This window comes from Rhipicephalus sanguineus, chromosome 2 (genome assembly GCF_013339695.2).
Source record: "Rhipicephalus sanguineus isolate Rsan-2018 chromosome 2, BIME_Rsan_1.4, whole genome shotgun sequence".
In the NCBI taxonomy this organism is placed as follows: domain Eukaryota; kingdom Metazoa; phylum Arthropoda; class Arachnida; order Ixodida; family Ixodidae; genus Rhipicephalus; species Rhipicephalus sanguineus.
Window position 1 is genome coordinate 5949852 of NC_051177.1, and position 12737 is coordinate 5962588.

Here is a 12737-nt window from a genome sequence, read left to right on the forward strand (position 1 = left end):
TACTTTTGTGCCAAGGAAGTGCTTAATTTGAAATAAAATCACGTTTTAGTGGTCCGCATCGCGTTAGCGCACTTCAAATCACCCGCCTGAAAGCGGTCTTTCTCACGTCACTGTTGCCGTGCCCAACGTTGCCCGCCTTTACTGCGCGGCGGCGTGCACTGGCGGCGTGCACCATTCGGGCATCCGGCAACATCACATGCATGCGACATTTTGTCGAACTTGGTGTCAGAATGACTTTCACGAGCAGCAGTACGCAATACTGAAAACACACGCGGCAGTACGCAATACTGAAACTACCAGTGAGACGCGACCGCGTGAGCGAAGCAGGGCGCCGGGCGAAGCGCAGTTCGGCGAAAACGGAACTTTTGAACCACGAGCGCCGTTCCCCATGGCAACGCCAAAGAGGTTCTTTTTTCCATGAATCAAACCGAAACGAACGAGCAGCATTTTATTGCGTCTCTTAATGCACGGAAAGTTCTTTTTTTTATTGCAGCTAGTTTGATTACAAGGGATTAATTGTAGTCGGACTCTCTCACGTCATCGGGATCACTTCCAAAATGTCCCACTCGTGGCGCTCATCGTGTGATACATTTAGCTTAATTTCTCGTTAAGTAGGGCACTGCTGTTGATAATATTGCCGTTTTAGACGTTGTCGTACATTGAGCTTTCACTCTGACATAAATTGTTATTTGCCTTTAGTGTCTCTTTAAGTCTCATGATGCTTAAAATATAGCATGGTGGTGCAAAAAGGGACGAGACAGGAAGCAAGCGCACTCTTCTTCCTTCTTCGTCCCTTTTTGCGCCACCATCTTACATTTTAACTATGCACCAACTAGCCAGCAACAAATTTTATTGGTCTCATGATGCGTTGAGACCGAGAGGAAAAAGTTCACTCACATACCGCCCTGTAATTTTATGTGGTGAAAATAGAGGGTGGTATCTGAGTGAATGTTTTTGCTCTGTTGAATCGCTTCCTGGGCATGGCGTGACTTGTAAGGTTATTTTTTTCTTTTTGTGAACAAATTCTCAGCTCAAGCTCAACAATGCGTTCTGCCTGTTTCGTTTGCTTGCCCAAGTCCTTTCTTTGCGCTAAGCGGATATGTCTCAAGTCAGGTACTAAGCCACGTGCCACGCGCGTTTTTTATTAACACTTTTGCTGTATTCGGTTTTCGCCCACAAAGACTGTCAGCAACGCTAAGCGCAAACCGCGCCTCATTGTTCGAGAAGCTTCCCGATTATTGTAGATCGTTGTGTTAAGATTGTGCGCAAGACGCGAACACTCGAGCTTATTCTAGAGTTTGCGCGGCAACCAGCGATAACGCTGGAATATTCGACGTCACATGTACAAATACCGACGCGCTTCACCGCTTGTCAGTTGACCGACGGTCGACGCTCTGTTCGCCGCTATCAGTGTATTGCTGTAGTTTGACTTTCAGTTTTCCGGCCACAAGGCCACGAATAAAGAATTTCATCTCAGACGTGCTGACTGCTGCCTTCGTCGACGTCACGACCACGTGACAATATGCTCATCGCATTCGACGGTTATGGAGCATTTTCATGCCCTAAATGATTGAATCCAAGCGAGGTACACGCGTTTATGTACAGAATTTCTGTTAAATATCAAATACGCTCGTTTCATGTCAGCAGAGTTGAGATAATTACTGGACGAACTGAAGCGGTAGTAGGGCCGATTTCGCAAAAAAAAAAATAAATGAAGCACGAATATCAAGACAAAATAAAGCGTATAGTAGAGAGCAGGCTTATATGGATGCCATAAAAGTGATTAATACGAATAAGAAGTGTAAATACCTTTTTCTGCTGGTGCGCTATAGCAAGCTCGAGCCTGGCGAGTGACATGTTGTCGTCCTCTTGGTTTTCGGCAGCTTTCACTTGGTGGTTCATTATGCAGGCCAGTTCTGCTGACGTGCGGATGTGGTCCAGGAGAGACGTGGCGAAGTCCTGGCACTGGCGCTGAAGCTTCTGCGCATTAAGCAACGCAAAAAGATCATCATATCCAATCGTGGCAACGGTTCTATACCTGCTTTGGACTAGCGGAGCGTCTATAAGGACAAAGTACACTGAGCCCCTAAACGGATGTTTGCACGGGCGGATGTTATAAAAGGCACTTTCATGAAGCCGGTTGTACAAGCATGAATGGGAGAATGTCAGAGCCGTTTCACGATCTTTACTCACAAACATAGGAAAAGCTACCGACCATTACATTAATTACTAATGCGTAATGTACAGGTACGGGAGTTTCATTCGCCGATGTGGTGAAAGAAAAATATCTCAGAGACGTGAACTACATACGTACGGTTACATACAAGTTTTTTATCAGTCACACCGAGTAATACTCTTCCTATTTTCCAGACTACCCTGTCTAGCGACAGTGGAATTTGTCCGATGACCTTGCTAAGGATTAAAAGTAAGCTATGGATGGAATATGTTAAGCTATAATTAGGGCTCCGTGTTTTCGGTGTTTATTTCACTTGAAAATCAGCGGGTGTTTATCGGAAAGTATATTTTCGGCGGAAATTCGGCGTTTATCATAGTTTATTTTTCGTAAATTTCAAATTGTCCGAAATTCGGAGTTTTCCATTATTCTCGAAACCCCAAAATTTTTTATCAATTCATGTCTGAATACTAAAACATAGAAACACACGAAGCACGTTTTTTTTCTAGAAGTGTTAAATGCACAAAAACATACGCACAAGCGAAATACTTCAACACATAGCACCTGTATTCGTGCGTATAACAACCTTATGCTTAAAGCTTATTGTAAAACACGCAAGCATACTTTGCGAGGTTCCTGTCAGTGATTGAAGTGCGCGCCTTTCGACTGACGACTCTGAGCTTCGAAAATGCCCTTTCAACGTTAGCGCTAGAAACAGGAAGCGCCAGAAGACGCAGCGCACAACGAGAAAGCACTGGCCACTGTGAAGTCTCCAAAACGACAGGGGTTCAAAAATGTTACATATTTCATAGCTCTGATAGTTCGCAGAATCACTCAGCAGCTGGCTCATGTCGTTAGTTTCAAGAAGCACTAATTGAAAAATAGGCGCATAGGTTTCGAACGCGCAGGGCAACTCATGCTTCACATTTCGATTCACAATTTGAACACAGTACCAAAACGATTCTTCGGTGCACTGGAGTTGATCGCACAGGTTCCTCTCAGATGTTTGTCTCTACTTTTCGGCGACAGCAGCGTGGTATCCGTGAAAAGTCTGCGACAGTCGTTAAGTGGTCAGCCTCATCAAGGAGCTCCAACAGACTTGTGACATCTCATGCGAAGACCTCGGTTGGATCACGCCATTGACAGATGAGTGCGTGCAAACGAACCCCCAGTATGGGATAAACTTGGTGTACCAGGATACTCTCTGCCTGAAGTTCCTTAATTATTGACAGCACGGCACACGAATTGATCTTCAGAAACCTCATCTTGACGAGTAAGTCGTGCACTGCTTCAGGCGATGAAATAAGACTTTTGAGCTTCTCACACTTCGTTCCCATGGCTTCGTCGCTTCTCAAGACAGACAAAATATCTTCTAGAGCTTCATAAAAAGAGGACCACCTAGACGGACATACCGTTTTCAGCGACTTGATGGACATGCCCGTGACCAAGCACACACGACTAAACTTACGGCGTAGCTCCCACGACGACTTCAACAGGGCAGGAAAGTGCACAACAAAATCGTGAACTACGTTAAAAAAAAGCTTGTCCTGATTCCATCCTCCAGAGCGTTGTTGAGTAGGTGGCACGGATCTTTGAAGTGAAGCGCCTTGAATTCGAGGTTGGAGAGTTGCAAGTCCTTGTGAATCTTCAGCATGCAAGAAGCCGAGTCGGAGCACAATACAACTATGTCGCCCAACACAGCTATGCGCAGAAAACTTTAAATCGGTCAAACCAGAAGATGCATCTATGAGCGCTTAGAACTTTCCATTTCGATAAAGAACCGGACCAGGTCATATTGACCCTTGAAATCGGAGTTTATCGGATAAATCCGAATTGTCAAATATTTTACCGGCGAATGTTTATCCGTTTTTTTTTTTTTTGATAAAACCGAAAACACGGAGCCCTAGCTATGATGTCTTGGAACACCACCATCATCAGCTGCGCCGGTCAGTATTAATACATGCTTCGCTTAAAAAAATATTTTCTGTTTCGGCAATAGAAGACGCGCTTCGCTCGGCGGCGGACAACGAGGGACGACGGTCAACCCAGGAACGAGCGCCTCAGAGCTCGGCTCTATGATATAGTAAAAGTTCGTTAAGTCGCCCTGCGGTAATTAAAAAAATCGGATAAATCGGACGTGTTGGGCCGCAACCCGGTTAGTTCGGACGATCCTCGGGGCACGCCCGAGCTGGCGATCCTCCTCGGGGCTGGCATTGCTCACGCTGTCCGCCACATATATATATATATATATATATATATATATATATATATATATATATATATATATATATATATATATATATATATATATATATAATATATAGATAGATAGATAGATAGATAGATAGATAGATAGATAGATAGATAGATAGATAGATAGATATTGTAATTAGTTTTATCGGACAAGCCTACGAAACAGGCGGTAGAACACAGGGCGAAGAAGATGGTGGTGTTCGAACACAGATCTCGTGGTGCCTCCGCTCGTGATGATGATAGTTGAGCCCCCTGTCAATTGTGTTCGTTCCTTCATATATATATATAGACAGAGAGAGACAGCTGCATTTTCTCTCAATTTGACGTGATTCGTTATATTCATAGAGGTGTCTGAAATCAAAGAAGACTCTGCACAAAGAGATAGTGCAGTCTGGGTCGCCCTATACCGCGACAACACAGCAGCGTTTAATAACATTGTGGAAGTTTTACCGCCAAGTTTATAAAGTACAGCCTCATTTAACCTGTTTTTTGTCTGAGCATTCCGCTTGCAAACTTGACAGTCTCAGCTTGGCGTTGTAAATACGGTGAGTATGAAGAACCTGCTATGGCTCTAGTACCTTAAATTATCACTTCCTAAACAAAACTTGTGGCTGACAATGCAAGGTACTTCGCCGAAGTCTTCAGAATAAGCCGAATGGCAATTTCTTTACTGATAGAGCCCTCTATTATAAAGTATTTCTAAAGAAGAAGACCAAGTTCAGTCGATTGATATTTACAGAAACCACAATGAGTTGGTTCTGGATACTATAAGAATGTATACATGACGACGGATTTATATGCTCGTTTATTGCCCTCCTATTTTTCCCAGCTTGGGAGGGGGGTGTGTGATGTGTGGTGCGCGTTCGAAGTGTGCGCCTTTCAAAAGTGCGCAACATGAAAAGAACAGCGCGCGAAAACGATGGCCACATAAAAGACGACGACGACGTCGAAATAACGTCCAGCACGAGAGCGCGCGGCACAGGTTCGACGGACAAGTGGCCCAATAGGAATTCACCACGGAGATTCCAGGGGCCAATAGTTGGGCACCACGAAACTTGAGCATCGCCAATCGGGACGGGACAAGTTGACCCGAGACCGAGGAAAAGCCTGGGTCGAAGAAGAGAGGGGAGTTCGAGGATACGTGGCGAAGAGGAGGTTGTCACCGGACCGGGCGCTGAAGACGGGCAGTCGGGTTGCGGACCCGAGCCTCCAGGGCTTCAACCGGCCGGAGCATCCTGCCGCCTCGCTCCTGTGCGACGAGACCTTAACCATGGTACTCGAACACTACCTCAAGGCCTGCGGAGTTGGGTTCCGACAGGCAAGCAGCAGCAGTTGGGCTACGGGCCCGAGCTGTGCACCCCAGTGCCTGGGCCTGCTCCTCCGGGCATCTCAAAGGGTCGCCCAGTAGCCACTTTTCCACGTCGCAGCCAGCCAGCCCGCGTCCACTCCACAAGCGGCAGCCACAGCGTTCCGGTTTCTCAAAGGTCAGCCAGCATAAACGACATGGTGAGACTGACCACCAGTTATTCCGCTGCTCCGCCGCTCGTCCGCGATGAACTGTAAAGCTTAGTTTGAGTCTCTGAACTTTCATTTAGCTTGTCGTTAGGAGTGATTTATTGTGTGCATTGACTCTTTTTGTAAAATGTTTAATTTTATGTAGATAGATAGTTGTTACGCTTTATTTGTTCATTAAATGTTTTGTGTGGTTTCTGTTAAACAAACGGCCTTGTCCTTATTAAAACTCTCGGAGGCTCAGCCACAGAGAGCTATTAGCAACAATAAGAAGAACCTGCATCACAAATTGGCGTCCGCAGCGACAGGACAAAGCCGTTTGTTTTTCATTTTGGGTTTCGGACGCGGTTTAAATCATGACGAACATGCGGGAGCTAATGGCGTTGGCGGAACGTATGGGGATTGAAGGGGCGGAGTTCAAAGCTTGGTACGATGAGAAGGAGGCACAAGCGCGAGAGGAACGGGCCGCGGAACGCGAAGCTAAGAAGGAACAACTCGAACTGGAGACGCGTGCCAAGAAGGAGCAGCGGAATAACTGGTGGTCAGTCTCACCATGTCGTTTATGCTGGCTGACCTTTGAGAAACCGGAACGCTGTGGCTGCCGCTTGTGGAGTGGACGCGGGCTGGCTGGCTGCGACGTGGAAAAGTGGCTACTGGGCGACCCTTTGAGATGCCCGGAGGAGCAGGCCCAGGCACTGGGGTGCACAGCTCGGGCCCGTAGCCCAACTGCTGCTGCTTGCCTGTCGGAACCCAACTCCGCAGGCCTTGAGGTAGTGTTCGAGTACCATGGTTAAGGTCTCGTCGCACAGGAGCGAGGCGGCAGGATGCTCCGGCCGGTTGAAGCCCTGGAGGCTCGGGTCCGCAACCCGACTGCCCGTCTTCAGCGCCCGGTCCGGTGACAACCTCCTCTTCGCCACGTATCCTCGAACTCCCCTCTCTTCTTCGACCCAGGCTTTTCCTCGGTCTCGGGTCAACTTGTCCCGTCCCGATTGGCGATGCTCAAGTTTCGTGGTGCCCAACCATTGGCCCCTGGAATCTCCGTGGTGAATTCCTATTGGGCCACTTGTCCGTCGAACCTGTGCCGCGCGCTCTCGTGCTGGACGTTATTTCGACGTCGTCGTCGTCTTTTATGTGGCCATCGTTTTCGCGCGCTGTTCTTTTCATGTTGCGCACTTTTGAAAGGCGCACACTTCGAACGCGCACCACACATCACAGGGTGAAAGGCAAAGCGGTAACACGGATCATTACTGCTCCCCTCCGGCTGCTCCAAGTAAATAGCCTACGTAAGCTGTAAGCTCCAATTTTCTTTGAGAAAATGTGGGCGATTATAACGTTAAACTGTCCCGCATTGTTTCCTTCCGTATACGCCGTTAGCTGTTGATGATTGGTCCAAGTTTTGTGGGTCATGCTCACAGCACCTGCTCGTAACACGACGCAACAAATGACGCGTAAGTGATCCACCGCGTAATTACCACATGCGCTTGACGACGTGAAAAAATAATTAACTATTTTCAATACGGCGTATTGTTCGACACTGGTTCTTCGCTATTCGTGAAAAACTTTCGGTGTGCCATAAAATCGCCTCCTTGTTATGCGACGCCGCAAGTCTGCGAAAACTCCCGGCGTTAAAATGAGGTGTGGACAATAAGCAGCGCATTACTGTGCTGAACAATAACTCATTTTTGTTGGAATAGCCAGACAGTGTCTCATTCCGAACGTAATTAAAGAAGGCTGCCCGCCAATCACATTGGCAGCAGCTACTTATAGCAGCGGGCGAGATGGATTCATATGGGTATAACAGACACTTTCAGTTGTAATATAACGACGTTAGGCTGTTTTTGCGCGTATAGAACTCTCTGTGAACTCATCGTTGCTATCAGAGAGGTAGAGTGAGAAATAAACATTATTAGGAACATACACAATCCTTTGCAGGTGGGCAGCCTTCTTAGTCCAGAACACCGTTGCCGCTGATCATCTCCCTGGTGAGGTAGATCAAGCTACAGGGCAAACTTGAAAGCTGGACTTCTCAGTGTCCTGAGTCCACTGTCTTGTTACAAGCCGCCGCGATCGCTGCAGGCTACCATATGATAAGCAACTTGTGAAGCAGGCTAATCGGAGACTAAAGTGGGAATCTTTTTTAGCTCTCCTGGATCGGCACCACTAAAATACTCGACACTTCTGCACACTCATCAACTAAGAGCAGTTGGATATGAAGCAGTGTCGATGGTACTCGTTCTGAAACAAAGAAACTAAATTTCCTGAAAAAGGAGCGCGCTTGATTGGGCTGTAAACGTTCACTGGTTCCCGCCCGTATTTGCGTCGCCGATTATGTAAATTTCAGGCCAGTCCGAACAAAATAAAATCATGACAGATTGCTGCTGCCTGCTGAGCCCCGGCTGAGCGATAGCCTCCTCTGCAATGCTAGAGCGCAAGGCGCGAAAGCGTGGAATAGGCAGCCCGCACCGCAAAGAGCCTATAGATATACAATGCGTGGTCGTCAATATTAATGAGAACTAACAGACAATAACGCCAAGGAAAGTATAGGGGGTGTTAAGTGTAGTATTTAGAATATAGATGTGAAGAAAGTAAAGTGGACGAAAAGATAACCTGCCGCCGGCAGGGACCGAACCTGCGACCTTCGAATAACGCGTCCGATGCTCTACCACTGAGCTACGGCGGCGGTCATCCTCCCGTCCACTTTATGGGGTATATATGTGCATTTAAACCTTGGAGTGTTAGTCAGCGCCAATCGCAGCCATGGCGGCGAGTGTGGAACACTCTTTTTCTGCCTTTCTGGCGTCACGTAGCACGTGATCTTTTTACGAGCTGGCAGCTGACCAATAATCCCTCGCATACTACCTGAAGGCATCAAGTCTACCAGAACGAGACCCTTGCTATGAATGAAGGAAAGAAGATGATTCTTAAGGGCTCGTTTTCCTTTGTTAGACACAATATTAATGAGAACTAACAGACAATAACGCCAAGGAAAGTATAGGGGGTGTTAAGTGTAGTATTTAGAATATAGATGTGAAGAAGTAAAGTGGACGAAAAGATAACCTGCCGCCGGCAGGGACCGAACCTGCGACCTTCGAATAACGCGTCCGATGCTCTACCACTGAGCTACGGCGGCGGTCATCCTCCCGTCCACTTTATGGGGTATATATGTGCATTTAAACCTTGGAGTGTTAGTCAGCGCCAATCGCAGCCATGGCGGCGAGTGTGGAACACTCTTTTCTGCCTTTCTGGCGTCACGTAGCACGTGATCTTTTTACGAGCTGGCAGCTGACCAATAATCCCTCGCATACTACCTGAAGGCATCAAGTCTACCAGAACGAGACCCTTGCTATGAATGAAGGAAAGAAGATGATTCTTAAGGGCTCGTTTTCTTTGTTAGACACAATATTAATGAGAACTAACAGACAATAACGCCAAGGAAAGTATAGGGGGTGTTAAGTGTAGTATTTAGAATATAGATGTGAAGAAAGTAAAGTGGACGAAAAGATAACCTGCCGCCGGCAGGGACCGAACCTGCGACCTTCGAATAACGCGTCCGATGCTCTACACTGAGCTACGGCGGCGGTCATCCTCCCGTCCACTTTATGGGTATATATGTGCATTTAAACCTTGGAGTGTTAGTCAGCGCCATCGCAGCCATGGCGGCGAGTGTGGGAACACATCTTTTTTCTGCCTTTCTGGCGTCACGTAGCACGTGATCTTTTTACGAGCTGGCAGCTGACCAATAATCCCTCGCATACTACCTGAAGGCATCAAGTCTACCAGAACGAGACCCTTGCTATGAATGAAGGAAAGAAGATGAGGTTCGGTCCCTGCCGGCGGCAGGTTATCTTTTCGTCCACTTTACTTTCTTCACATCTATATCTAAATACTACACTTAACACCCCCTATACTTTCCTTGGCGTTATTGTCTGTTAGTTCTCATTAATATTGTGTCTAACAAAGAAAACGAGCCCTTAAGAATCATCTTCTTTCCTTAATGCGTGGTCGTGACACACTGAGGACAGTCGTCACAGCAGAATTGTAGGAAACATTTTTTTACATATTTTCGCTATTGCTGCGTTCAGGTAAAACTTTGCCTCACTTGTTAGTTTTCCAGTCTGCAGCCGACAATGACCACTGTCGGAAGTGGGAGGGCTCGGCCCCCTAACATTTCTTAGCCCCCCCGTTAGATACGCCTATGTGTACAGGAGCGCGCTACGGGATCGAAGCCGCGCGAACGCCGCAACGCCAGCATCCTGTAGCGCGCATCAACGGTTCGCAACCAATTTCCCAACAGAATTTTGTTAGGGGGCACGATAAGTAGTTACATTTACTGTGATTGTTCTTAGGTGAGTGTGGTTGCATTCATAGATTTACAAGGGCCCGTACCACAGCGATTTCGCTGTTGCAGCATTAAAACTTCGAACGCACTATTTCTTTTTTCAGAATCCGCGCCGCGACCGCTTTACGCCATCGCGCTCAAGAACACTGTTAGCCGACCGCAATACTGAGCGCGCCGTCGCAGGGGCCAGACACTTCGACTAGTTTCGGTATTGGAAATAAAGCGCCCGCCATTGTTTTGGTAGGAAGCAAAAATTCAGCAACTTTTGCATGCGTGGCCTCTAATTTCCAACCTACGCATCAATAAAGTAAAGTTATGGAATTATGTGCAGAAATAAACTGTGTTCGTGACTATTTTTTTAACACCCGATATATTTATTTGGACGCTTCATTCGTTGCGCCGAAGGGCGGCGCTTTCACTCTTATCTCTGCTGCTGCCATTCCGTGCTTGTTCCGTGCGTCTGCTCCTGCCGCTTTCACTGTGTGCACGTGTAGAATTTTCGTAGTATGCCTTGAAGGGGAAAATTTTGATGTCTGTGAGTGCTCAAAATGTCCGAAAAACTGCGCAAAGGAAAGAAGGCATGCTGCGCTTCTGTGTGGTGCGACAACTCAGGAAGGAACAGCGCAGCGACATTTTTCCGCTTCCCAGCGACCGGTAAGCACACCTCTTATTCGGTCGTTACGAAGAAGCAAGCGCTATCCTTATCAGAAAAGCTACAGGGCGAACTGGAAAATTTTCCGCTGTTGCTTTACAGTATTTTTTTTTATTTGGAACAGCGCCCATAATGTTGTAAGCATGTAAAGCTACTTGTCGGCAGTTTCTTGTGAGCCGATTGCAGGCAGCTGACGTGCAGGCAGAAATTTCGTTTCGGTATCGTCTCTGTTAGCCGTTGCTCTTAATTTTTTATTTTCCACGAGAAGAAAACCTTACAAATCATGTGTACCGAATGTGCTAAATAAACGCTTCTTCGACGAACTGGTTTGGCTTTAAATCATTCCGAAGCCCAGTTACTTGTATTGGCATTACCACCTTTGACTGTTCATTAACATAAAAGAAGCCCGCTAAACCATTTACGTAGCAGTGACCGCTTGCATTCCGTGTTACAAGAAGTTGGAGTTACCTGCGCGACGGCCGAGCTGCACTCGTGACTTTTATTGTGACTGCTTTGCAGTCACAATAGTTGTTTCGCTTTTACGTGTTGTTTATTGATATCCATGGTATTTCTTCCATTTTCTAGGTGTGACGTATGGTGGAATGACACGTGCCAAAAGGGGAGACCTGGCGGGGCTGGCATGAAAGCAAATGTACAGTACAACGGCTACCACCTCTGCTCGTACTACTTCACCGAATGCGCTCACGCCGACCTTGCCAGAACGCGGCAGTTGTTGATGGCTGCTCCCGCTGTTGCAGTGGAAGTGGTGTCCCTGATCGATGAAGGTAAGAAAACAAGGTTTTAGAGGTTGCGACTACCTTTGCTTCTTTAATTGATTTTCGCACACGTTATTGTATGATGCATAATTCACATGCCATATTTAGGCATGAATTCAACTGTGCCCTGTACACTGGATTTCATGCTGCCGTCTTCCTTCGCTACCAACCTAAACGTGACTTATATCTATCCTATCTTCAAGGACCCTCCCAGACACAAGTCACGGCTGATTCGGCTCAAGACCACCCGGGCCAAAATAGGCTCGCCGCAGTGTCAGGTATGCACAGGTCGGCTTGTTGCTTTTGGGCATCATGGAAGGGACGCGTGTTTTCGCTTTGTGCAATGGACGAGAAAGCTAGGGGTGAGGTGAAGTGGGAGGGGGGGGGAGGGTTGGAGAACCATAATACAGGGTACGGCGCAAAAGTGAACAGCTTTCTGTTTTCCCCGTCGTCTGCTACGGCTCCGCGTGGCATTACGCCGCGAAATTGGTTCCGCGTGCGCCAGGGCATTGCGTGCTATTCGGTTTTTTAGCAGCGGCACTGTTTAAGCTCGAACAATCCCCGTTAGTCGCGAACAAAATTATCATCATCATGAACAAGCACGCACCCTCTTCGTCCTATTCTTCATCTTCAGCTTCGCTCCCCGAACACGTGCGTCAATGTGTCCGGCGTGGGATGCAATAACTCTGATGGGAGAGAAAACGAGTGCAGAGAGAGCGAGAGAGAGAAAAGAAATGGAAAGAAAGAAACAGAGAGAAAGAGAAAAATAAAAGAAAAAATTGGCCGCGTATCTGCGTGCTTCGCTGCAAATGTCGTCTAAAGACGATAGAAGAGGCGCTGCGTGAGATATGGGCCATCTGGCAATACGTCGGGAAACATGAGTGCTGTGTTGCGGGCTGGTAGTCCCGGCGCAGCGGCAGGCGAAGACCGGCGGTGACCAACGCGACCGGTGGGGACGCCGGCCAGCCCGAACACGCTGTTTGGCGCGATGCGCCGAAGGAGAAGAAACGTCCGCACTCAACGAGTACTCTC

The 12737-nt window shown here is 47.5% G+C and overlaps 1 protein-coding gene across 1 annotated transcript in view; it reads right to left on the reverse strand.

The window, feature by feature from the left end:
* LOC119382366 (transient-receptor-potential-like protein) overlaps nucleotides 1–12737 on the reverse strand; it is a 604781-nt gene that overhangs the window by 353971 nt on the left and 238073 nt on the right. Inside the window, exon 5 of the mRNA XM_049412186.1 lies at nucleotides 1810–1980. Coding sequence (XP_049268143.1) covers nucleotides 1810–1980 — 171 coding nt within the window. The remainder of the gene's footprint in view (nucleotides 1–1809; nucleotides 1981–12737) is intronic.